Below are 27,649 nucleotides of genomic sequence, written 5' to 3' on the forward strand. Positions count from 1 at the left end.
TTTACCCCCGCATTCCCTTCTCCCCTTCCAAAGTAAATTATCACAAAGCAAATTTTTTTGTAAAATTCATCAAAGAAGATGAATCAAATTTTTAAAAACTTCGCTCATCTCTAATGGCAATCCCAAATACACACCCCAATACACTTCACACACTCAACAACTTATTCACCCTTTTTTCCATTCTATCTGCCTCTCACATATACTTAAAGGCTATGTGCACCTCTGGGCATAATTTTCTTTTATTATTGCATTATACTTATTTTGAACTAAAAATCTTTTTTTCAGTTGGTCTTTATTACAAATATGGAATCCTTTTTTCTGTACAGAGCTGACATGCTCCTCTAGCTGCTTGTGGATTTTTTTTGTCCTTTCCATCATCTGAGGAGCTGACGGGCTCCTTATCTCTGCTCTCTCATATCATAAACACTCATTAAAGCTCAATCCTTATCTTACTGATAAAAATGTGGCTTAAATAAGTGTTTATGACCTCTCAGTAGTTTAGAAATAAGGGTAATTAGATGACCGGTGAAGTGAAAGTACCAGTCACACAGTTAGAAAAACAGTTAACCCTTTGTGACTGAATAGCTCAATATTTTAAATAAAGGCCAATTAAAAATATGATTTTAGCAATCATAAAAAAATTTACTCCAAAGGTGTACGTAGCCTTTAATGGCTCTTTACACGGCCCGAGAATTGTACAGATTATCACTAACGAGTGTTCATAGTAACGCTAGTTAGTGGTTATTGGGTGGTGTAAATATACTGCCAATTACCTGATGAATGAGCAAAATGCTCCTTCATCGGGTAATCCGATTGTTTGCGCGCACGCAACAATGATCATTTACCGCCAGCAGATTGTGCTGTGTAAACACGATCTACTGACGGCAAATAATGAGTCCTTATGGGAAAGAGCGATGGCATTAGCGATCGCTCCTCCCCATACTCTGGTGGAGATCACTGCATGTAAATGCCATGGTATCCTCAGCTAGTGATCAGATTATTGTCGGGAAGGAACGCTTTCTTTCTGATAATCTGCTGTAATATTATCCCGTGTAAAGGGACCTTTAGACATACAGCTTCTCCCCTCTGTTTCACCATGCACTCTACACATTAGAGCAAGAGCGTGGGTTCCACCAATCCCGAACGCTGAAACTGCCACGACCCCCCACCTCCTCCTCTGTGTCCCTGCCCGTTTTCTTTACCAGGTGCCTCCACAAAACATCTCTCCAGATGCTGCACGTGGCTCATGCCCACCCTACTCTGCACCAGCAGTGAGCAGCACTCCTATCATCTGATTCAATATCCATTACCACTCTCTAATTCATGCCTCATTATGCCCCCTATACCTCCTTTCACTGTACAGTTGCTTCTGTAATTTGTTAGTTGTTTCCCAGTTTTTGTATGATAATAGCAGGTGTACAGGGTCAGGTACAGGGGACCATAAAGAAATGCACGCAGTGCAAAACAGGCTGTTGTGATTCATTTACTTTGCTATGCTGGTGTTTTTAAAGGAACTAATTTTATGGATTGCTAAATGCCGCGGCGAACTCTTCTTCAACTGCTATTGCTAAATCGCATCTCTGTTGTTAATGCTTCCCAACTCCAATCAGGCAATCAGATCAACTCCCTGGATCAACAACCCATCTCTAGTAGCTATAGCCTGTAATATTATTACACTCCAGAAATATATCTAGGCCCCTCTTGAACTATTTTAGTGAACTCATCATCACCACCTGGAGGCAGAGAGTTCTATAGTCTCACTGCTCTTACCATAAATAATCCTCTTCTATGTTTGTGTACAAACCTTCTTTCCTCCAGACGCATAGGATGTTCCCTCGTCACAGTCACAGTCCTGGGGATAAATAGATGATGGGATAGAACTCTGTACTGACCCCTGATAAATTTATACATAGTTATTAGATCTCCCCTTAGTAATCTTTCTGGGTACTGTAGTACATATATAGTGCATTTGTATTGTGCAGCAGTTGTGTGCAGTTCTGCAGCTATACCGCAGCTATACAGAGGGACAAACTCTATTGGAACAACTAATTGCAACTGGTGTGTTATACCAGTTGCGCCGCAAAAGAAACGGATTAAAGCAGGGGTGTGATATACCTAATATATACTTTCTATATAGTGTATTTATATTTTGCAGCAGTTGTGTGTGGTTCTGCAGGGATACTGCCGTTATACAGAGGGACAAACTAATTGCAACTGGTGTAATATACCTGTTGCCCCCCCCCCCCCCCCCCCCAAAAAAAAAACTGATTAAGGAAGGCATGTGAAGAAGAAGAAGAAAATCCATTTATTGTCCCTGAGTGGGGAAATTTTGGCATAACAGCAACAATCACATTCACAACAGGAGCAAAATAAGAGTAATTAGAAATTAAAGAGTAAAATACAAGAAAAACATAACACAGAATTTACTTAAAAAATGCACTACTGGGTTTCTGGGAACAGTGGTGGTTATAAATCCTAACCGCTGCTGGGAGGAAGTACCTCTGATAACGTTCCTTCGTGCACCTAGAATGCAGCAGTCTGTCACTGAATATAGGTGATATACCTATAATATACTTTCTATATAGTGCATGTGTATTGTGCAGCAGTTGTGTGCGGTTCTGCTGAGATTCCGCAGCTATACAGAAGGACAAACTCTATTGGAACATCTAATTGCAACTGGTGTGATATACCAGTTGCCCCCAAAAAAACTAATTGAGGCAGGGGTGTGATACACCTATAATATACTTTCTACATAGTGCATTTTTATTGTGCAGCAGTTGTGTGCGGTTCTGCTGCGATACCAAAGCTATACAGAGGGACAAACGCAAATGGAGCAACTAATTACAACTGGTTTGATATTCCTGTTACCTGTTGCCCCCTAAAAAAACTGATTAAGGGGTTTCATATACCTGCTTCCAGCAAATAATCATTAAGGGGTTCTATATACCTGCTTCTACAAATACTGCTCTTCTATAGGGACTTTGTCACAGGGTCATTTAAAAAAATGACAGGCAGATGAAGACGCAGGCCATTCCGCAGGGATGGTAGGGGTCGGGCAGGTGCACCAGGCCGGAGCCTAAGTGGGAAGTTGGAGAAGGTGCATGCGATTACGTCAAAGGATGCACCAGAGTTGGTTGAGTGGCTCACTCAGCCTTCCGCTTCTGCACGTTCCTCATCCTCTGTTTCTGCACCCTCCTCACTCTCTGCTATGTGCACCCCCAGAGACACCACCACCACCATAGCCCCTCCACTCGAGTCAGAGGAATTTTTTTTCCATCCATTTCCAGACCTTACTGATACACAGTCATTTTTGGCATCGGATGAGGAAGAGGAGGTAGCAACGGCCGCCACCCAGCGGTCTGACAACAGTACCCAGATCAGCCCAAGGAAGGTGGTATCCGCTGTTGCTGCCTACTCCGAGATCTCTAATGTCAGTGGTGGTGAAGGTGATGATGATGACGTGATGATGGACATCACATGGGTTCCCACAAGAGAAGAAGAGGAGGAGAGTTCAGAGGGAGAGATGAAGCAGCAGATAGGGAGGAGAAGGAGGAGAAGCAGGCAGAACTCGCAGTGCAGAGGAGGCAAAAAGCAGACTGCAAATATATCTGGAGCGAGTCATCCACCATGCACAGTCACATCTGGTGCTCCCAGGACGCCGGCACATGGCTCCACAGTGTGGGCTATTTTTAACGTGTCAGCTGCTGATAATAGTGTTTCCATCTGCAGCCTGTGCTGTCAACGCATAAGTTGCTGTAAGCTCAACACTCACCTAGGGACGACCGCCTTCAGAAGGTACCTGGCCTCCCATCAGTGGGAGCAACACCATCAGAACCCACAAAGCTACACTCCCGGCGCTCCACGTCCTGCCTCTTCTCCTTCACCTCTCATTTGTCCTCTACTCCACCTTACACCGTGCCATCATCGCATTCATCTGGCAAAAGGCAGGCTTCTGTAGCCCAAGTGTTCGAACTTAAAAAGTTGATGACGCCAGATAACCTTCTTGCCCAACGGCTGACCGCTGGCTTGTCGGAACTGCTAGCCCGCCAACTACTGCCATATGGTGGACTCAGAGGCCTTTAGAAAATTTGTTACCATTGGCACACCGCAATGGAAGGTCCCCAGAAGAAAATATTTCTCCCAGAAGGGCATCCCAGAGCTATATGGCTTTGTTCAGCTGCAAGTGAGTGTATCTCTGGCATACAGTGACGGTGACAAAATACATCTGACCACAGCCATCTGGTCTAGCAAACATGGGCAGGGAAGGTACATAACTTTTACTGCCCACTGGGTGAACCTTCTGACGGCTGTCAAGCATGAAACCCGTGGCACCCATGTGGATTTGGTGTTACCGCCACGCATTGCATGCCTCTTCTTCTCCTGCTCCTACTCCATCCTCCGTCTCCTCCTTGGCTGACTCCTTCTTTTCCACTGTTATCGCCTCGTCTGCTGCACCCCCCCAGCTCCCCAGAACCTATTCGACATGCCAGGTGAGACGTTGCCATGCTGTGCTGTGGCTGTTGATCCTGAAAGCCAAGAGCCACACCGGTCCTGCACTCCTTTCAGCTCTGCAGGCCGATCAGTGGCTAACCCCGCTCAATTTGGTTGGTAGAGTGGTGTGCGACAACGGTGCCAATCTGCTGAGCGTGCTGAAACAGTGCTAAATAAAACACGTGCCGTGCATGGCACATGTCCTGAGCTTAGTCTAGCAATGATTCGTTGCCAAATGCCCCGGGTCCAGGATGTCTTGCGGCAGGCCAGGAAAATCTCTGGGAATTTTAGAAGATCTTACACGGCCATGGCTCGCCTTTCTGACGTTCAGCGACGACACCACTTGCCCGTCAGATATCTGATTTGTGACTGCCCGACGCGCTGGAACTCTGCAGCAGGACAAGTTCTGGGGAGCTTGTTTTTTTTTTTTTTCACCGAGCCAGTGGCTGCTCATGCACGTCGCATGCAGACTTCTGCGACCATTTGATGAGATCACCAAACTGGTCAGTCACAGCCAGGGCGCCATCAGTGACAATGTACCTTACACCTTCTTTCTGGAGTGTGCATTGTGTCATATCATTGATCAATCCGTCGAGAAGCAGGAGCAGGAAGATGAGGAAGTCACAATGCTGAATGAGTTCCCAGGGGGGGACTTCTCCATCTGAGACAAGTCAGCAGGAGTCTAAAGAAGAGTCAGAGGAGGATGGTGCCTGGGGGGAGGAGGAGGTGTCACAACCAGACATCTGAGAAGCTCTGACAGATGCCTTTCAGAACCTCCTCCTTGAGCTTTCTTTGTTTTGGTTTTCAGTTCCTCATCTCGTTAGCCTCTCTCAGCTGTCTTGTAGTTGGACTGATTGCATCCCTTCAAATTCCTCCCCATAATACATTAGTGTGCGGTTTATACAACTTCCTGGAGTGTGTGTGCATGCTGATCCTATTTCCCAGTCTTCTACAAGATAAGTGTTGAACATTCATTTGTGATTTTCTGTTTGCTGGATCCCAGGTGACCCTGACTCCCTCCGTGTCTAGTGTAGGGAGCCGGTGGTCGTGTCACCTCACTAATATAGGGTGTTCAGGTGTTATACAGTCGAGGTACGAGGATATGCGATCATCTACCATTGGGATGTTTGCATAGGCTGAGCAGTCAGGGAGAGTGCCAGGTCTTATGCAGGGGTCTCCCTTTTTGTTCCTTAGTTTTGGATCCAGTGAGTCATATATTCATTTTGTATTGTCTTGTTTCCTGTACACCTTCCGTGACAGGAGGAGGAGCAAGAAGAGCAGGCTTCAAAATGTTCTGGGATCTCTGGTGTTGTCCGTGGATGGGGGGAGGAGACCGAGGACGACATTCTCCTGGGCGATGAGCAGGCGCCAGGCTGCTCCCCCGCTTCCAATTTAGTGCAAATGGGGGCCTTCATGCTTCAGTGTTTAAAGAGGGACCCCCATATGAAAAGCATAAAGGGCAAGGACCATTACTGGGTGGCAACGTACTTAGACCCCCCAGTACAAACACAAAATGATGGACATGTTACCAGCATCACAGAGCACTGTCAGAATGCAGCATTTCCAGGCCTTGCTTCGAGGGATGCTGTCTGCTGTTGCGGGCGCTGGCAGAGGAATTTCCACCCACAGAGAAACAGTTGCGGGTACCAATCCTACCGTGCATGCAAGAAGAGGGCGGTTTAAAGATGTGTTGGTCACTTCGGATATGAGATCATTCTTGCAGCCAACCCATCGACAGCTGTCCTCCGGATCCAGCCTCAGGGAGCGCTTAGACCGACAGGTGTCCGACTACATCGGGTTAACGGTCGATGTGCACGCTCTGAGAAGCGAGATACCCCTTGACTACTGGGTGTGCAGGCTTGACCTGTGGCCATACCTAGCACAATTTGCAATGGAACTCTCGGTTTACCCCTCGTCAAGTGTCCTGTCTGAAAGGACGTTCAGCGCAGCAGGGGGGTATCGTGACCGATAAGCGCACTCACCTAGCTCACGACAGTGTGAACTGCCTCACATTTCTAAAAATTAATGAGGCATGGATCTCGGAGGAATTTAAATCTGTGACAACCAAGTTTAATTGAATTTCACTTATTGCCATCGTTTTTTTTTTTCTAGAAAGGGGGATTTTGTTAGCAAGTTTTTAATCCAATTTTATATATTTAGTTCTTTTAAACATATGTATTTGAAATGTATTTGGCCTGCAGTAAAATTGATATCCAATGACTGTCTAGCATTCTGACGCTGCAAGTCCAGGAGAGTGATCCTCACCATGTGAGAATGTCTGAAAAGAGGTACAGTCTCCTGGACATTGCCAGCACCTTGTGCAAGCCAGTGCGGTTTTTTATAAGGCCATGCATGTGTTATTTCCCCAGGCTTAGGACGGCCCGGATGTTGTGCCCATTGTCGCTGACCACCTTGCTCATTTGGAATTGGCGGGGTGAAAGCAGGCGGAGATGTTTGCTGCTTGATGTACATCAGAAAAGACCACGGCACTCAATGATGTGATAGGATGCCATCCCCGCTCCATGCCTCTTTAAGACATTCTGGCCATGAACAAGGTCCTGGAAGGACCAAAACGCTGGCCATGTCAATATAACGTTGGATGGAATAAAACTAATGTGCATCTTAATCACTGAGTGCCATGGTGTTTTCTGATATACCTCGGGGAATATTATGCTACCACGGAGCACCAGTACATCAACATTATTTTGGAGTGCCAACCATCACCTTTTCTTTTGCTGCTTGATGTACTTTAGCAACTGTTCACCTGTGTGACTACTCTAGCCCAGGCCGGTCAGCTTTAACACCGCATGGCAACGTGTGACTTGACACAGGTGATAGAAAGGAGGGGGAGTGGAAGTGACGGTGTGCCCTGCTGCTATTGGGGATGAGAGCATGTCCATGAGGAGGAGGTGGAGGAGGCGGATAAGGGCCTGGTGTGGTAGCCAGGCAGACACAATCGTGGGGGGTGAAAACGACCTGGCCTTGCTGCCGCAAAAAGGGTCTTGCCTGACCAGCTGCCACAAAAAAGCATTGAGCCAATATGCTGTGAAAGATATGTACTGTCCGTGCCTGTAACAGCTGCTCTAGGTGTCCACTGTTGAGTGCAGCTTGCCACACAGCAAGAATTGCAAGGAGTGGCCACGTTCTCTGCCAAGTGAGAGTACAAGATACTAATACATACAATGGAATGGCAGCGACTACACCGCTAGCAACATAGCTAGGTGAGGGTTCAGATTGTAGACAAGCTAATTGCTGGTAGAGAAAAGTTTTTTTATGCCAAACATTCCGTTATAGATGTCTCATGATGGACTTGAGGACAAGTAGCAGTCTTAGCAGGAGACTAAGAATTTGATGATGATGATGATGATGATGATGATGACAAGGACACTGTATTGCTTGGAGATGCTGGATGGCTGCCACAAAGAGGACAGACTAGTTTTGATTGTGAATGCTTGCTATTTTCCCAAAGGATCAGTTGGGGCTGACTCATGTGCTGCAATAGACCTTTGGTACCTATGATTGTGTTTAAATGGCCACAGCTTATTTTAATCCTACACATCTTGCACATGGCTGTGGTTTTGTGTGCCCGCCTTGTGGAGAAAAAACAGCATACGAGAGTTGCAGCCAACTGAGCTCGGTTTAGCTCTGGCACGTTTTGGGACTAACCCAGCTACAGTTTCAGCGGCATCATCAGATCATCAGATCCTCTCACAGAAGTCATAATTTGGAGACTGTCTTGACTGTCTGCCACAGGGCATAGTGGGGTTTTCTTGCCACTTCTTAGGAAAAGGAGGGCTCCTCACTAGGAAGTGGCAGTTAAAGGGGTTATCCCATGGCTAATATAAAAAATGAAAATCAGACATTATATAGTACATGACAACCTCTTTCTAACAAAGCTTGAACCAGCCGTGTACCTCACGTGGATCCAGAGATCTTCCCATTCATTGCTCTGCTGTATTTATATCAAGCTGACTGCTAAAGGGGAGTGTCTTTTCTGCTGCAGCTCAGGGGACCTCTGCACTTTTTATTTGGGCAGTGAACTGACTCAGAGCCCAAGAGGTAACCGGCTGCTGGCTGCAGTACCCCAGCCAAATATAGAAACAAAAATTTACCCAAAATCAAGAACATTGCTTCTAAAAAAAAGTTTCAGTGTGCCTAGATTGATCAGCAAAATCATTGCTCTACAGACTCTGCTTCAGGTAATCAACTATTACTCAGACAACCATCACCTAGACCTCTTTCAGGCCAATCAAACACCAGGCCTGTATCATACCATAGACACTTATATGCACAAGTGCCTGCAAATGGTAGCCACCATACCTCAGCACCTAGTGACCGAAACTGCACTTTGTACCTAATATTGCTGGATGTGCCACAAGTTAATTTTGCAAAGTAAAGAGAGGCTTTTCTACTTTTACTTCTGGTCTGCTTTTTCAAACCACCTTTCTACTGCACAGGTCTCCAGAGAACATTAGCCTGAAGAAGTACACTATGACACAACATCATATTAGGGCCACTACCATTCCCATCCTCTACACTGTTCCTCAGGGGCTCACTGCGTGGCCTGCTGCTTTGAACAAGAAGAGCATCTTGAGTGCAGATCAAGAGAGGAAGGCAGAGTCAACCCTCGAGTTGGATGGAGAGTGCTGAACTCCCCAGAGAACTTCCTGATGCTGAATAGCCTCAGAACTTGAATATACACACATCATAATCAGATTTGTCAGGGGTGAGGAGCAGTGGCGGATTACAATAGGGACATTCGGGTCAGCAGCCCCGAGCCCAGCATTGCTGAGGGGCCCAACGCCGACCCAAACGCCCACATACTGCAGCAGGGTACGGGAGCATATAGTTCTCTGCCCCGCCGCCGTCTGCCGATCACCGCCATAGGCTTCAGGCCTAGCAGGCCTGAGGCCTATGCAGTAGTGAAATCCCGGCGCAGGCGGGCGTGATGACGTCATTGTGCGCCTGTGCTGGGACGCAGCACTGTGACGTGTGCGCGCCTGCCTCATCACACCTTCCTATCCTCCGCCTGGCCCTAGACATAGGTGAGTATTTAGCTTTAAATTTATTTTATTTTTTATTTTATTATGTGTTCCTACTTTGGGGGACATGTGGGATGGGGACACACAGGAGTACGTATTAAGAGACATCCAGTACATCTGGGGGAAATTACTATTTTGGGGATTCTGGATTATTATGGAAGGGGCTACTATGTGGGGGCAAATTACTATGCACGACAGTGTGGGGGAAACTACTGTGTTGGGGCAGTGTGGGGGAAATTACTATGTGGGGCAGTGTGGGAGAAACCACTGTGTTGGGTCAGTGTGGGGGGAAAATTACAGTGTGGGGACAAATTACTATGTGGGTGCAGTGTGGGGTAAACTACTGTGTGAGGGAAACTGCAGTGTGGGGTAAATTACTATGTGGGGGCAATGTGGGGTAAATTACTGTGTGGGGGCAATGTGGGGTAAATTACTGTGTGGGGGCAATGTGGGGTAAATTACTGTGTGGGGGCAGTTTAGGGGAAATTACTGTGTGGGGGCAGTTTAGGGGAAATTACTGTGTGGGGGAAGTATGGGGAAAATTACTGTGTGGGGGAAGTATGGGGGTAATTACTTTGAAGGGGCAGTGTGGGGGAAATTACTGGGTAGGGGAAGTGTGGGGGAAATTACTGTGTAGGAGCAGTGTGGGGGAAATTACTGTGTAGGGGTAGTGTGGGGGAAATTACTGTGTAGGGGCAGTGTGGGGGAAATTACTGTGTGGGGACAAATTACTATGTAGGGGTAGTGTGAGGTAAATTAGTGTGTGAGGCAGTTTGGGGTAAATTACTGTGTGGGGAAAATTACTGTGTGGGGGCAGTGTGGGGGAAATTACTGTGTGTGGGAAATTACTATGTGGGGGCAGTTTGGGGTAAATTACTATGTGGGGGTAGTGTGGTGTAAATTACTGTGTGGGGGCAGTTTTGGGTAAATTACTGTGTGGGGGAAATTTCTGTGTGGGGGAAATTTCTGTGTAGGAGCAGTGTGGGGGCAAATTACTATATGTGGGGCAGTGTGGGTGGATTACTATGTGGGGCAGTGTGGGGGAAACTACTGTGTGGGGAAAATTGCTATGTGGGAGAAATTACTATATAGGAGCAGTGTAGGAGAAATTACTATGTGTGGGCAAATTACTATATGGGACAGTGTAGGGGAAATTACTATATGGGGGAAGTGTGGGGGAAATTACTATGTGGGGGCAGTGTTGGGGAAATTACTATGTGGGGGCAAATTACTATCGGGTGATTACTATAAGGGGGCAGTGTTGCGGAAATTACTGTGTGGGGGAAAAGTACTATGGGGTGATTACTATGTGGGGGCAGTGTGTGGGAAATTACTATATGGGGGTGTTGCTATTGGGGGAGTACTTTAGGGGCAATTCTATAATTTTTGGGGACACTATACAGGGATTATTACCTGGAGCACGATATAGGATATTATTATTACTGGGGGCACTCTAGGGGGCATTATAGCTGCTGTGGACACTATAAGACATTTGAGGTAATTTATCAAACTGTTGTAAAGTAGAACTGGCTTAGTTGCCCATAGCAGCCAATCAGGTTCCACCAAAAAATTTTGACATCTCCTTTGGAAATTCATTTCTACTTTACACCAGTTTGATAAATGACCCTAATTATGTCTATTAGGTCACAATTTTTTCAGCAGTATAGTACCTGGGACATTGGGGAGCACAACAGGCACAGTATTGGGAGTTGCAGCAGGATGACATTATCGGGACATCACTATGGAGGGGTGTATGAAAAAATTTGGAAATCTAACGTGTCTGTGATACAAACTCTGTAGAGACGAGATGCAGCTGAAAAAATTTGCCATGGCGGTCTAACGGAGGAGAACAGGAAAGAGAAGGTCTACATGACAGGAGATGTCCCTGGATGTAAGAGGTATGTGGTGCCCCTCCATGTCTTTTTTATTATAATTATATGTATTTTAAATTTGGTGACCACATTTTTCAGTTGAGGACCCAATTGTGGGTAATTTTGGGTATTTTTTTTTTTAGCCTGAAGATGTCATATGGCCTAGGAAGAGACTGTGGCGCTCACGAAGCACTGCAGCCTGTTTATACAAAAAAAATCTAAACTAAAATGGAGGAAGGGGCCCAAGTTGGGTAGACAGCCCCGGGCCTATTATGCACTTAATCCGCCCCTCTGTGTCAGTGTCCCACTGTATCAACTGTCCACAAGGAATCTGCCGGTTAATCAGATTGTCCATCCTGGCTGGCCTCTGATCACCAGTGCCTGAGAGCAACTTTCCTAGTGCCAGGACACGCATGGATAATTAGTGCGCAGAATTGTCCTTATCCACTACACAAGCCTTCCGGGACATAGTGGAAAAACCTAAAACTTGTAGTGGAGCATCTGGCAAATAAGGAAGCAGAAGTGTTTGCCTGCCACAAGAGAGATCACCCTTATAGGATAGCTCAAAGTGAACAGATATCAGCATATTTAATACCAGGGTGCTATAGATTGAACTTAGGACTATCATACGAAGTCTTTCCTGTGAAGTGTTTACTTTAAAGAGACAACTCCTTAATTGACAATTGCTTAAAACTGATAAGTGGAATGCAATTGTACATTTTTTATAAGTCTTCACTTATGCAATTTGTTGATGGACTATAACATCTGCCCTGAGACTATTGATTCAAGTAAACTTTAGAATTGTTCTATAACAACTGACTCCTAATCATTTCCACTACTAAACTCAACATTTGCACCCTATGGTGCTGGCGTCATGAACCAGGGCCCCAGCCACCAAAGCACCTTAAACATCAATTACCATTAAGGGCACCTCAACCAACAACTGACTGGTGTTCCATGCTACAGAGAGTGCCCTGGAGGATTTTGTGCTGTGTTCCCATACACTGTATGCCAGCCCAGGGAGGCATCTGCTAACCGTGAGTACATGACCTATTACACCCATCTGTCCATCGTTAGCCTCACGTGTTTCCCCTGTGGTTTGGTACGTTACATTTACTGATGATCAAATTTCCTTTATGCTGGTTATCACCTTCTGAAAAGTTGATATTTTCAGGGTCATGAGATCAAAAGAGCATTTGTTCAAGATCTGTTTTTATCGCTGGCAAAACCCTGGATCATCCTTGAAAATAGTGGGACAAGCACAGTCCCTCTAAACCCATATAAACTCCAATTTCACTAATATTCATGACTAGGTTTCCAGGTTTTGGGAACAAATCTCTGATGGCACAGCCACTGTGTACAGTGATCCATCATAATCCACACAAAGAGGGTAGAAGATGAATTCAATACATGCACGGGTAATCACACAGGAGAGTCAAAAATACCATGGGGGTGCCTGAACTGCATACAAATGATTTATATACATCCTATTATTATGCCTTATGATTATTACTAGTTTTCGATTAATGCCCTATTCTTGGGGATACTCCTTACACATGTCATACATTCTGTGATTGGCCTAGTATGGATATTTTGTCTATCTTATGACAAGAACATCATTGTTGGATTGTCTTTTCAATAAAACTGCAATTCATAAACTTGGAGTGCAGAGCACATTTTACATACATGAATTGGCTTGGGATGTCTTGCACCATGAGTAATATAGTACGGTACATTTAATTTTAATTTGCATTTGTTTTTCTTATTTGGTATTGAAAATCAATGGGCAGATATCAAGTGAATAGGAATTTACAAACTCCCACTCATCTCATTACAGCTGAATTTTTGCTCTACGTCGGAAACCATTTTATAGGTGTGGCATTATTGTGGCTTTTTCCTCATTAACTTTGAGAAAAAAATCTTAAAAGGGTTTTCCAAGATTTTATAACTGATTATCTATCCTCTGGATAAGTCATCTGTATCTGATCTTTAGGACCTCTACTAATCAGCTGTTTGAGAGGGGATTGGGCTTCTGCTTCTGCCTGCTCCGCAAAGCTAAGTGCGTTTTTCAAATTTTGGAATCAAAATGCTTATTGGGAAAGGTGTATGCAGCAGCTCTGACATATCTGGGTAATAACACACTGCCGGGCGGAGACTTCTGCCCAGCAGTGTGTTCGGTGATGTCACTGGCTCTAAGTGCGCTTTCCAAATTTTGGAATCAAAATGCTCATTGGAAAAGGTGTATGCACAAACAGATATTTCAAAAGAAAAGCATCATTCTTTGTTTAATTGGACTGGCATGACAAACCTTGAGGCCATGCTATAGATTTTTTATTTATCTTTGCTTTGTCCCTGATGAGTTATGGCTACATACAGTGATGAAAGATGGTTTAATACATGAATCAGTGAGACATGAGCTGTATTCTCTTTTGTAAAACTCTTTTCTATTAGCTGTTCTATCTTTATCCTTTCTAGATTTAAAGGCATGGTAATTTTACATAAGCTCTGTCTGATTAGAATGGTTAGCCAAAACCGGAGAGGGGAGTGGTCTGCCTGTATGTAAAGTCCTGTTTAAAGCCCACAGTCCGAGAAGATATAAGTGAGGAACATGAACATGTGGAGTCACTGTGGGTAGAAATACATGGAGGCAAAAACAATAAAAAAAAAATACTAATAGGAGATTATTATAAACCACCTAATATACCAGAGTCCACAGAAAATCTACTACTAAACGAGATCGATGAGACGGCAAATCATAATGAGGTCGTTATTATGGGGGACTTCAACTGCCCATATATAGACTGGGAAACTGAAACCTTTACATCTCATAAAGGAAACAGGTTCTTGGCAATAACCAAAGACAATTACCTTTCCCAACTGGTTCAGTACCCGACTAGAGCGACGCCCATACTAGACTTAGTATTAACTAATATACTTGACAGAAACAGATGTTCAGGTTGGGGGAAACCTTGCAAATAGTGACCATAAAGTAATAACCTTCCAATTATCATTCAAAAGAGTGTTTCTTCAGAAAGGAGCAAAAATACCAAACTTCAAAAAAGCTAAATTTTGCCAACTAAGAGAGGCAATAGGTGTGGCAGGTGCAGCACTATGAAGTGCCTTTTGCGCTGTGGCATTAGAATAATTTTGGTATCTCTGACTCTAACCAGACTGTCTATTACTCTATAATTCCTCTAGCGCCGTTCTATGGAAACAGTAGTTTTAAAGAGCACACCAAATGTTTGAAATACCTTCTTTATTAACTTCAACTTTTCTTCATATAACACTGCAGCCTCCGCAGCAGATAGTCCATGTACAAAACGCGTGTTGGAAAGATATCACAAATGGCGGTATGCATAAGCTGGTGGATATTTTTAAAAGCACCCTAAATTCTAATTGTGAGTGGTACATACCTTATGGTAATAAGAGATTAAGGAACAAGAAGAAACCAATGTGGATAAATAGAACTGTAAAGAAAGCAATAAATGACAAAAAATAAGCATTTAAATAACTAAAACAGGAGGGTCGTGAGGAAGCACTGAAAAACTATAAGGAAAAAAATTGAATATGTAAAAAACAAATAAAAGAAGCCAAATTAGAGACCGGGAGATTAATTGCCAAAGAGAAAAAAACTAACCCTAAAATGTTCTTTAATTATATGAATGGTAAAAAGTACATATCTAAAGGTGTCGTCGCTTTACAGAGTGATGAGGGAGGAGTTGGAGAGATCGATGAGGAGAAAGCAAAGCTGTTAAATATTTTTTTCTCCACTGTATTCACTGAAGAAAATAAACTGTCAGATGAAATGCATAATGTAAAGGTAAATTCCCCATTAAAAGTGCCCTGTCTGATCCAGGAAGAAGTACTGCAACGTCTTAAAAATATTAAAATAGACAAATCGCCAGGACCAGATGGTATACACCCCTGTATCCTAAGAGAATTAAGTAATGTCATAGCCAGACCCTTATTTCTGATATTTAAGGACTCTATACTGACAAGGAGTGTTCCACAGGATTGGCGCATAGCAAATGTGGTGCCAATATTCAAAAAGGGTCCAAAAACAGGGCCTGTAAACTATAAGCCGGTAATTTTAAAATCCATCGTGGGTAAACTGTTTGATGGTTTTCTAAGAGATGCTGTCTTGGAGCGCCTCAATGAAAATAAGCAAATAACGACATATCAGCGTGACTTCACGAGGGATCGGTCATGTCAAACTAATTTAATCAGTTTCTATGAGGAGGTAGGTTCTAGACTTGACAGCGGTGAATCAATGGATATCGTATATCTGGACTTCTCCAAAGCATTTGACACTGTACTAAATAAAAGGTTAGTATATAAAATGAGAATGCTCGGACTGGGAGAAAATGTCTGTATGTGGGTAAGTAACTGTCTCAGTGATAGAAAACAGAAGGTGGTTATTAACGGCACACGCTCACTAAAAACCAGTGTCAGGCAGCTGCTGCCAAAGCCAATAAGATAATGGGTTGCATCAAAAGGGAATAGATGACCGTGATGAGAACATAGTCTTACCACTTTACAAATTACTGGTCAGACCACACATGGGGTACTGTGTACAGTTATGGTCTCCTGTGAACAAGGCAGACATAGCAGAGCTAAATAGGGTTCAGAAGAGGGCAACTAAGGTAATGACTGGAATGAGGGAACTATAGTACCCTGAAAGATTATCAAATTAGGGTTATTCACTTTAGAAAAAAGACAACTGAGGGGAGATCTAATTACTATGTATAAATATATCAGAGGTCAGTACAGAGATCTCTCCCATCATCTCTTTATCACCAGGACTGTGACTGTGACGAGGGGACATCCTCTGCGCCTGGAGGAAAGAAGGTTTGTACACAAACATAGAAAAGGATTCTTTACGGTAAGAGCCGTGAGACTATGGAACTCTCTGCCTGAAGAGGTGGTGATTGTGAGTACAATAAAAGAGATCAAGAGGGGCCTGGATGTATTTCTGGAGTGTAATAATATTACAGACTATAGCTACTAGAGATGGGTTGTTGATCCAGGGAGTTATCTGATTTTTTCGGCCTTATATACTATGTTACTATGTAATATTGGCATTTCATTTTTACATGGGTATGATGCTGTCTTGTATTTCACACAGGTGTTGGAGTAGCTCACCCAACTGCACCAGGAGTTGGAGGACTACAGCCCACAGGTAAAGTTCAGTGGATACATTCACATACTGATTTTTTTTTGGGGGGGGGGGGGGGTGGTATCAGTTTTTATTAAGCCAATTTACTACATAGTTTAATATAATATTTTGCAGTATCACAACTAGCAGTCCATTGTGAACAGTGACAACTTGCAATATATATAGATAATGATTGATGTACAAGTGCATCAAGTCCATTAAGTATTGGCTCCTTCTACTCTATAAATTATTGTCATATAACAGGTTCACTTTAAGAGTGCTGTTTCTTGCATTTGTAATGGGCTGTCAGTGTGGACCCCTTCAACAAATTAGATGGTTTGACTTTGGGCTAATCCTAAGAGTGTTATCCTGGCCATCTGCTGGCAATACTCGTAGTAGGTAAAAAGGCAGAGGTCAGGGCAAGCAGGGTTTGTACAATTCTGGGAAACTTATCAAATGTCAGAGCAGACAGCAAATGGTCAGTATAGTAGACAGGCTAAAGTCAGGGCAGGCAGCAGACAGCATACCTTCACTGGTTAAACTAGTAAACTAGGAATCTAAGCTCAGGCAAGGAGAGAGAGGGCAGCCCAGCATTCATAGTAGAAAGTGATTAACAATCAGAAGCAGCCATGCAGATGCAGACAGAGCAAGGAGTGATATTGGCCAAAATTGGAATATCAGTACTGCAACAAATAATGTTGTTAGTAGTTGTAATGGGGCAGTGACAGACACGGGCTGCTGTAATGACTGTATGCATATTAGGCTCAGTCTCACATCACCAATTATTTTTCGTAATTCAGGACTTTTTTTCTGTCTAAAATAATGGATATCAGACAGAAATGGAGAGCAAAGAGAACTGGCTTAACTGGGTGAGAACCTTTTGTTTGTACCTGTGTATTACTCTTTCATCTATTTACGGCCAGTTCTCTCTGCTCTGCACTGAGGAGGGGCACTCCAGTCCCTTTCTGGTTCTTGATGGCCTCTTGTACAATATCGATAAGGAAAACTGATGACTCCATGATAGCCTCCACAGTTATCTGTTGATCTTGTCGCAACTCAAGCACTGCTTTGCTGACTGCACTTTCTAGTAAGCTCAGGTTCAGATCAGCCTTGAGTCTAGCTGGAATCTGAAAATAATTGAACTGCAGCTAAAAAACAGTACGTTATGTAACCGTATCTGTTTCCCATCTGTTGTTTTTGTTGTATATACAGTACAGCAGTATGTTTTTTCTTAGAGTGTTTTTTTTACTGGTATCATTTGGTTGCAGCTGGATCCAGCCCTGTTATTGCTGCGATTACCCTAATGCAATTATTGGTTTTTTTTTCTGTAGAAAATTCTATCCTATTTACTATTTTTTGTCTTTTTTTATCATTGACAGTGGTTATGGCCCCTGTAACAACAGTGGTCATGGCAACATCATTTGCTGACACTCCAGCATCATGCACCTGTCCTGTTTGTCGCGAGAACATATTGACACGTATACAACATACCAATGGACTCCTAGTCTGGGTTATCTTTGGCACCATGATTCTGGTCGGGTAAGCACTAAAATGAACAGACTATAAGGCTACATTCACACGTCAGTATTTTCCTATATCCCGATTTTCGGTCCGTTTTTTGCGGATCCGTTGTTCCTGAAAATGTTTCCGTATGTCATCCGTTTCTTGCGGATCCGCAAAAAACTGAAACATGTATAAATTTCAATAATCAAATAAATTTGTTTGGATTTCTTTGAAAAAAAAAATAAAAATAAAATTTGTTATGTGTTTCCAGGAACGGATTCCGCATAAAACGGATGACATACGGAATGACATCCGAATGTCTTCCGTTTTTTGCGTATCCATTGACTTTGTATTGTACCAGGATCCGAATTTTGCGGCAAAGAATAGGACATGTTTTATATTTAAATGGACATGCGGAACAGGAACAACGGAAACGGACAGCACACATTGTGCTGTCCGATTTTTTCCAGGACCCATTGAAAATGAATGGGTCCAGATCTGGTCCTGATCTGTTCCGCAAAAAACGGAACAGATCAGGAAAGAAAAAACGGATATGTGAATGGACCCTAATAATGAATCCTTCACGGATAATAAAAAAAAAATATGTCAGCAATGGCAATGCCAGCAATGTAAAAACAGGATTTGAGGGGGTACTTTCTCTCCTTAAGGAGTGAGCGCCTAAATTGGCATGAGGAGACTTATGGGTCATACATGCTTCTCTGGAATTCTGTGAAGAAAGGGATGCAAATGAGCTCTTAACAAGCTCTGCCTCAAATGCCACCAGATGTAAGGCAGCTATCCTATAAGTCAATGTTTGACCCTTTACATAGGTGTCACGACTAGAGTTGAGCGAACACCAGGTTGTTCGGGTTCGAGAAGTTCGGCCGAACTTCCCGGAAATGTTCGGGATCCGAACCCGACCCGAACTTTGTCCCGAACCCAAACCCCTATTGAAGTCAATGGGGACCCGAACTTTTCGGCACTAAAAATGCTGTAAAACAGCCCAGGAAAGAGCTAGAGGGCTGCAAAAGGCAGCAACATGTAGGTAAATCCCCTGAAAACAAATGTGGATAGGGAAATGAATAAAAATAAAAATAAAATAAATAAAAATTAACCAATATCAATTGGAGAGAGGTCCCATAGCAGAGTAATCTGGCTTCACGTCACCCACCACTGTAACAGTCCATTGTCAGATATTTAGTCCCAGGCACCCAGGCAGAGAAGAGAGGTCCCGTAACAGAGAATCTGGCTTCATGTCAGCAGAGAATCAGTCTGCATGTCATAGCAGAGAATCTGGCTTCACGTCACCCACCACTGTAACAGTCCATTGTCAGATATTTAGTCCCAGGCACCCAGGCAGAGGAGAAAGGTCCCGTAACAGAGAATCTGGCTTCATGTCAGCAGAGAATCAGTCTGCATTTCATAGCAGAGAATCAGGCTTCACGTCAGCCACCACTGTAACAGTCCATTGTCATATATTTAGGCCCAGGCACCCAGGCAGAGGAGAGAGGGCCCGTAACAGAGAATCTGGCTTCATGTCAGCAGAGAATCAGTCTGCATGTCATAGCAGAGTATCAGGCTTCACGTCAGCCACCACTGTAACAGTCCATTGTCATATATTTAGGCCCAGGCACCCAGGCAGAGGAGAGAGGTCCCGTAACAGAGAATCTGGCTTCATGTCAGCAGAGAATCAGTCTGCATGTCATAGCAGAGAATCAGGCTTACGTCAGCCACCACTGTAACAGTCCATTGTCATAAATTTAGGCCCAGGAACCCAGGCAGAGGAGAGAGGTCCCGTATCAGAGAATCTGGCTTCATGTCAGCAGAGAATCAGTCTGCATGTCATAGCAGAGAATCAGGCTTCACGTCAGCCACCACTGTAACAGTCCATTGTCATATATTTAGGCCCAGGCACCCAGGCAGAGGAGAGAGGTCCCGTAACAGAGAATCTGGCTTCATGTCAGCAGAGAATCAGTCTGCATGTCATAGCAGAGAATCAGGCTTCACGTCACCCAACATTGGAACAGTCCATTGGCATATATTTAGGCCCCGGCACCCAGACAGAGGAGAGGTTCATTCAACTTTGGGTAGCCTCGCAATATAATGGTAAAATGAAAATAAAAATAGGATTGAATGAGGAAGTGCCCTGGAGTACAATAATATATGGTTAAGGGGAGGTAGTTAATGTCTAATCTGCACAAGGGATGGACAGGTCCTGTGGGATCCATGCCTGGTTCATTTTTATGAACGTCAGCTTGTCCACATTGGCTGTAGACAGGCGGCTGTGTTTGTCTGTAATGACGCCCCCTGCCGTGCTGAATACATGTTCAGACAAAACGCTGGCTGCCGGGCAGGCCAGCACCTCCAAGGCATAAAAGGCTAGCTCTGGCCACGTGGACAATTTAGAGACCCAGAAGTTGAATGGTGAAGGGGTGTGCACACGTACTGTTCCACCATGTTAGTGAAATGTTGCCTCCTGCTAACACGTTGCGTATCAGGTGATGGTGCAGTTAGCTGTGGCGTTTTGACAAAACTTTTCCACATCTCTGCCATGCTAACCCTGCCCTCAGAGGAGCTGGCCGTGACACAGCTGCCTTGGCGACCTCTTGCTCCTCCTCTGCCTTGGCCTTGGGCTTCCACTTGTTCCCCTGTGACATTTGGGAATGCTCTCAGTAGCGCGTCTACCAACGTGCGCTTGTACTCGCGCATCTTCCTATCACGCTCCAGTGCAGGAAGTAAGGTGGGCACATTGTCTTTGTACCGTGGATCCAGCAGGGTGGCAACCCAGTAGTCCGCACACGTTAACATGTGGGCAACTCTGCTGTCGTTGCGCAAGCACTGCAGCATGTAGTCGCTCATGTGTGCCAGGCTGCCCAGGGGTAAGGACAAGCTGTCCTCTGTGGGAGGCGTATCGTCATCATCCTGCGTTTCCCCCCAGCCACGCACCAGTGATGGGCCCGAGCTGCGTTGGGTGCCACCCGGCTGTGACCATGCTTCATCCTCATCCTCCTCCACCTCCTCCTCATCCTCGTCCTCCTCGTCCTCCAGTAGTGGGCCCTGGCTGGCCACATTTGTACCTGGCCTCTGCTGTTGCAGAAAACCTCCCTCTGAGTCACTTTGAAGAGACTGGCCTGAAAGTGCTAAAAATGACCCCTCTTCCTCCTCCTCCTCCTCCTCCTGGGCCACCTCCTCTTCCATCATCGCCCTAAGTGTTTTCTCAAGGAGACATAGAAGTGGTATTGTAACGATGATAACGGCGTCATCGCCACTGGCCATGTTGGTGGAGTACTCGAAACAGCGCAACAGGGCACACAGGTCTCGCATGGAGGCCCAGTCATTGGTGGTGAAGTGGTGCTGTTCCGCAGTGCGACTGACCCGTGCGTGCTGCAGCTGAAACTCCACTATGGCCTGCTGCTGCTCGCACAGTCTGTCCAGCAGGTGCAAGGTGGAGTTCCACCTGGTGGGCACGTCGCATATGAGGCGGTGAGTGGGAAGGCCGAAGTTACGCTGTAGCGCAGACAGGCGAGCAGCGGCAGGATGTGAACGCCGGAAGCGCGAACAGACGGCCCGCACTTTATGCAGCAGCTCTGACATGTCGGGGTAGTTGTGAATGAACTTCTGCACCACCAAATTCAGCACATGCGCCAAGCAAGGGATGTGCGTCAAAGCTGCTCTAGTCCCAGAGCTGCAATGAGATTTCGCCCATTATCGCACACCACCAGGCCGGGCTTGAGGCTCACCAGCAGCAACCACTCGTCGGTCTGTTGTTCTATACCCCGCCACAACTCCTGTGCGGTGTGGGACCTGTCCCCCAAACATATGAGTTTCAGAATGGCCTGCTGACGTTTACCCCGGGCTGTGCTGAAGTTGGTGGTGAAGGTGTGTGGCTGACTGGATGAGCAGGTGGAAGAAGAGGAGGAGGAAGCTGAGTAGGAGGAGGTGGCAACAGGAGGCAAAGAATGCTGCCCTGCGATCCTTGGCGGCGGAAGGACGTGCGCCAAACAGCTCTCCGCCTGGGGCCCAGCTGCCACTACATTTACCCAGTGTGCAGTTAGGGAGATATAGCGTCCCTGGCCGTGCTTACTGGTCCACGTATCTGTGGTTAGGTGGACCCTGCCACAGATGGCGTTGCGCAGTGCACACTTGATTTTATCGGATACTTGGTTGTGCAGGGAAGGCACGGCTCTCTTGGAGAAGTAGTGCCGGCTGGGAACAACATACTGTGGGACAGCAAGCGACATGAGCTGTTTGAAGCTGTCTGTGTCCACCAGCCTGAATGACAGCATTTCATAGGCCAGTAGTTTAGAAATGCTGGCATTCAGGGCCAGGGATCGAGGGTGGCTAGGTGAGAATTTACGCTTTATCTCAAATGTTTGTGAGATGGAGAGCTGAGAGCTGGCGTGTGACATTGTTGAGATGCTTGGTGACGGAGGTGGTGGTGTTGGTGGTACATCCCCTGTTTGCTGGGCGGCAGGTACCAACGTTCCTCCAGAGGCAGAGGAAGAGGCCGAGGCGGCAGCAGCAGAAGAGGCCGAGGCGGCAGCAGCAGAAGAGGTAGCAGGGGGAGCCTGAGTGACTTCCTTGTTTTTAAGGTGTTTACTCCACTGCAGTTCATGCTTTGCATGCAGGTGCCTGGTCATGCAGGTTGTGCTAAGGTTCAGAACGTTAATGCCTCGCTTCAGGCTCTGATGGAACAGCGTGCAAACCACTCGGGTCTTGTCGTCAGCACATTGTTTGAAGAAATGCCATGCCAGGGAACTCCTTGAAGCTGCCTTTGGGGTGCTCGGTCCCAGATGGCGGCGGTCAGTAGCAGGCGGAGTCTCTTGGCGGCGGGTGTTCTGCTTTTGCCCACTGCTCCCTCTTTTGCTACGCTGTTGGCTCGGTCTCACCACTGCCTCTTCCTCCGAACTGTGAAAGTCAGTGGCACGACCTTCATTCCATGTGGAGTCTAGGACCTCATCGTCCCCTGCATCGTCTTCCACCCAGTCTTGATCCCTGACCTCCTGTTCAGTCTGCACACTGCAGAAAGACGCAGCAGTTGGCACCTGTGTTTCGTCATCATCAGAGACATGCTGAGGTGGTAATCCCATGTCCTCATCATCAGGAAACATAAGTGGTTGTGCGTCAGTGCATTCTATGTCTTCCACCGCTAGGGAAGGGCTAGGTGGATGCCCTTGGGAAACCCTGCCAGCGGAGTCTTCAAACAGCATAAGAGACTGCTGCATAACTTGAGGCTCAGACAGTTTCCCTGGTATGCATGGGGGTGATGTGACAGACTGATGGGGTTGGTTTTCAGGCGCCATCTGTGCGCTTTCTGCAGAAGACTGGGTGGGAGATAATGTGAACGTGCTGGATCCACTGTCAGCCACCCAATTGACTAATGCCTGTACCTGCTCAGGCCTTACCATCCTTAGAACGGCATTGGGCCCCACCAAATATCGCTGTAAATTCTGGCGGCTACTGGGACCTGAGGTAGTTGGTACACTAGGACATGTGGCTGTGGCAGAACGGCCACGTCCTCTCCCAGCACCAGAGGGTCCACTAACACCACCACGACCATGTCCGCGTCCTTTACTAGATGTTTTCCTCATTGTTATCGTTCACCACAACAACAAAAATATTATTTGGCCCAATGTATTGAATTCAAATTCAGGCCTTTTATTAAAGACACCTAACACTATCTGGCTATCTATTTAGGTACCGTATTACACTAATTCAGGCACAGCAGTAACCACAGATTTAGCTGACTATAAATTTGAGGCCTATTATTTAGGCGCTGGGTGACAGGTATACGTTTACAGACATAATTAGACTGGGATATGCACAGTAGCGTGTGTGTGAAGTTATTGAGAATGACCCTATGTCCACCTTGAATCTTATATACCCTTTTAGGGATAGATTTAAAGGAGGTCTGATACAGCAGAAACCACTAATTTAGAGAATTGCTAAATTGGGAATTGTATTTCAACCCAGAACAAAAACTGTGCTTTGACGGACACTAAATAACTTGACCAGCTACAGCAATAACGACAGATTTGGATGAATATAAATTTGAGGCCTATTATTTAGGCGCTGAGTGACAGGTATACGTTTACAGACAGAATTAGACTGGGATATGCACAGTAGCGTGTGTGTGAAGTTAGTGAGAATGACCCTATCTGCACCTTGAATCTAATATACCCTTTTAGGGATAAATTTAAAGGAGGTCTGATACAGCAGAAACCACTAATTTAGAGAATTGCTAAATTGGGAATTGTATTTCAACCCAGAACAAAAACTGTGCTTTGACGGACACTAAATAACTTGACCAGCTACAGCAATAACGACAGATTTGGATGACTATAAATTTGAGGCCTATTATTTAGGCCCTGGGTGACAGGTATACGTTTACAGACAGAATTAGACTGGGATATGCACAGTAGCGTGTGTGTGAAGTTATTGAGAATGACCCTATGTGCACCTTAAATCTAATATACCCTTTTAGGGATAAATTTAAAGTAGGCCTGATACAGCAGAAACCACTAATTTAGAGAATTGCTAAATTGGGAATTGTATTTCAACCCAGAACAAAAACTGTGCTTTGACGGACACTAAATAACATGACCAGCTACAGCAATAACGACAGATTTGGATGACTATTAATTTAAGGCCTATTATTTAGGCGCTCGGTGACAGGTATACGTTTACAGACAGAATTAGACTGGGATATGCACAGTAGCGTGTGTGTGAAGTTATTGAGAATGACCCTATCTGCACCTTGAATCTAATATACCCTTTAAGGGATAAATTTAAAGTAGGCCTGATACAGCAGAAACCACTAATTTAGAGAATTGCTAAATTGGGAATTGTATTTCAACCCAGAACAAAAACTGTGCTTTGACGGACACTAAATAACTTGCCCAGCTACAGCAATAACCACAGATTTAGCTGACTATAAATTTGAGGCCTATTATTTAGGCGCTGGGTGACAGGTATACGTTTACAGACAGAATTAGACTGGGATATGCACAGTAGCGTGTGTGTGAAGTTATTGAGAATGACCCTATGTGCACCTAGAATCTTATATACCCTTTTAGGGATAGATTTAATGTAGGTCTTATACAGCATCAACCACTAAATTAGGAAATTGCAAAATTGGGAATTGTATTTCAACCCAGAACAAAAACTGTGCTTTGACGGACACTAAATAACTTGACCAGCTACAGCAATAATGACAGATTTGGATGAATATAAATTTGAGGCCTATTATTTAGGCGCTGGGTGACAGGTATACGTTTACAGTCAGAATTAGACTGGGATATGGCCAAAAAATAACCACACTATTGATGGTTAAATGCACTTGGTGTGACAGCTTGACCCTGATGTAGGATATAGCCAAAAAACAACCACACTATTGAGGGTTAAATGCACTTGGTGACAGCTTGCCCCTGATGTAGTATATGGCCAAAAAATAACCACACTATTGATGGTTAAATGCACTTGGTGTGACCGCTTGACCCTGATGTAGGATATAGCCAAAAAACAACCACACTATTGAGGGTTAAATGCACTTGGTGACAGCTTGCCCCTGATGTAGTATATGGCCAAAAAATAACCACACTATTGATGGTTAAATGCACTTGGTGTGACAGCTTCACCCTGATGTAGGATGTAGCCAAAAAACAACCACACTATTGCGGGTTAAATGCACTTGGTGGCAGCTTGTGCTGGCGCACCACAAGACACAAAATGGCCGCCGATCACCCCAGAAAAAAGTGACTGAAAAACGCTCTGGGCAGCCTAAAAACAGTGAGCAATTGAATAGCAGCAGTTCAATCATCCACAGCTGCAGATCGATCTCTGAATGAAGTCTTTTGGAGGAGTTAATCACTGCCTAATCTCGCCCTAACGTCGCAGCTGCAACCTCTCCCTATACTGATCAGAGCAGAGTGACGTGCGGCGCTACGTGACTCCAGCTTAAATAGAGGCTGGGTCACATTCTGCACTGGCCAATCACAGCCATGCCAATAGTAGGCATGGCTGTGATGGCCTCTTGGGGCAAGTAGTATGACGCTTGTTGATTGGCTGCTTTGCAGCCTTTCAAAAAGCGCCAAGAAAGCGACGAACACCGAACCCGAACCTAGACTTTTACGAAAATGTCCGGGTTCGGGTCCGTGTCACGGACACCCCAAAATTCCGTACGAACCCGAACTATACAGTTCCGGTTCGCTCATCCCTAGTCACGACCCTTGGTCATGGTCGTGACTCTTGTGGCCGCATGCAGTTGCCTGCGGTCTTGGTGTTGTTGTCAATCACAGGTGAGGGCTATAGTATGTTGCCTCACCTGTGGTTGCTGCTGGCAACATTGGGTATGTGGCAGCAGAGCAGCCTGAGCGGTGCTGGGCAGCTTGCTGCAATAGGCATGTGGTTGCACCTGGCAACCTCTCCTATAGGTGTGCCTTTTATGGTTGTGCACGGGGTGTTATATGTGTTGTGTGCACTTCCCCTTTTAGTTGATGTCTTCCCTTCCCTGGTGTTGGAAGGGTTAACTTCCTTCCTAGTGTGTGTGTGCACTGGGTGTGTCTGACTGTGGGTGTGGCTACTTGGCCCTATAAAACCTCAGGGGAAGGCAGTAGTCAGTGGGGGTGCTTCAGCCATGCTTGCTGGAGACATCCTCCTGGTTATTTACCATCTGCCAGTGAGGGCCACCCTGGTGGTCATAAACTTTATGTCTGGTGTTAGTTTATGGTTTATGTGTTATTGCAGCATATGGTTACTGGGTTCCTGTGTGATGTCTGTTGTGTCCTGTGTCCTTGGTGTTGGTTGTGGATAACAGCACTTGCAAGTGGGTTCCAGGTTGTGCGTCTGTGGCAGGTAAGTGTGGTACTAGTCTCACTTACCTGTCAATGCCATATGTCTGTTTATGTTTCCCTTTTCTATGTAGGTTGGCCACTTTAGACTCCTGTTTCTCCGTGTCTAGGAGGAACAGGTAGTCTACCCAGCTCCTAGCTTAGGGACCTGCGGAGGTTTAGTAGGTACCCGAGGTTCCGGAGCATGAGACCTCCTACCTTTAAGGTCGGCTCATGCCGCTAGGAGTTAGGGTCAGATTAGGGAAGCTTTAGGAGGTGACCTGCTCCCTAATTCGGCCTTCCTGGCCTTGCAGCGACTCCATCTGCTGATACCGCACGGCTGAGGGTTTGCCCCATCCGCAGCCGTGACAGTATGACCACCATGGCTCCTCACGTGGCGTATCCCTCGAAAGAGGGTGAAGCATGCATCGCCATAGGCTGATGGGGTGCATGCGCGTTCTCCGGAGGGAGAGCATTATGGGGTTCACTGTTAACGGCGCGGTTGGTGGCTTATTCCCCGCCACCTTGCTAACCGTGTCCGTGTTGGTGACCCCTCGTCCCTCTCAGGGTTCCTTGCTCTGGTCGTCTGCTGGCAGTTTTCCATGGTATACCTGCTTGGTGCAGGTCTGGGAATGTCTGCTGGCAGCGACCTGGACTAGGAACGTTTTTCTGAGTTGGACGCGGTGTCCAGTGTCCCTCCTCCAGACTGCTTTGGTGGCTGGCTGCCTGGGACCTAGGTGACGGTCCAGGTATGTTGGC

The 27,649-nt window shown here is 45.6% G+C and overlaps 1 protein-coding gene across 1 annotated transcript in view; it reads left to right on the forward strand.

Moving 5' to 3' along the window:
* LOC122945459 (lipopolysaccharide-induced tumor necrosis factor-alpha factor homolog) overlaps positions 1–27,649 on the forward strand; it is a 66,961-nt gene that overhangs the window by 34,890 nt on the left and 4,422 nt on the right. The window contains exons 4-5 of the mRNA XM_044304526.1: positions 16,530–16,583; positions 17,939–18,098. Of these exons, the coding sequence (XP_044160461.1) occupies positions 16,530–16,583; positions 17,939–18,098 (214 nt within the window). The remainder of the gene's footprint in view (positions 1–16,529; positions 16,584–17,938; positions 18,099–27,649) is intronic.

The sequence above is a fragment of the Bufo gargarizans genome, chromosome 8 (assembly GCF_014858855.1).
Source record: "Bufo gargarizans isolate SCDJY-AF-19 chromosome 8, ASM1485885v1, whole genome shotgun sequence".
NCBI classification, from domain to species: domain Eukaryota; kingdom Metazoa; phylum Chordata; class Amphibia; order Anura; family Bufonidae; genus Bufo; species Bufo gargarizans.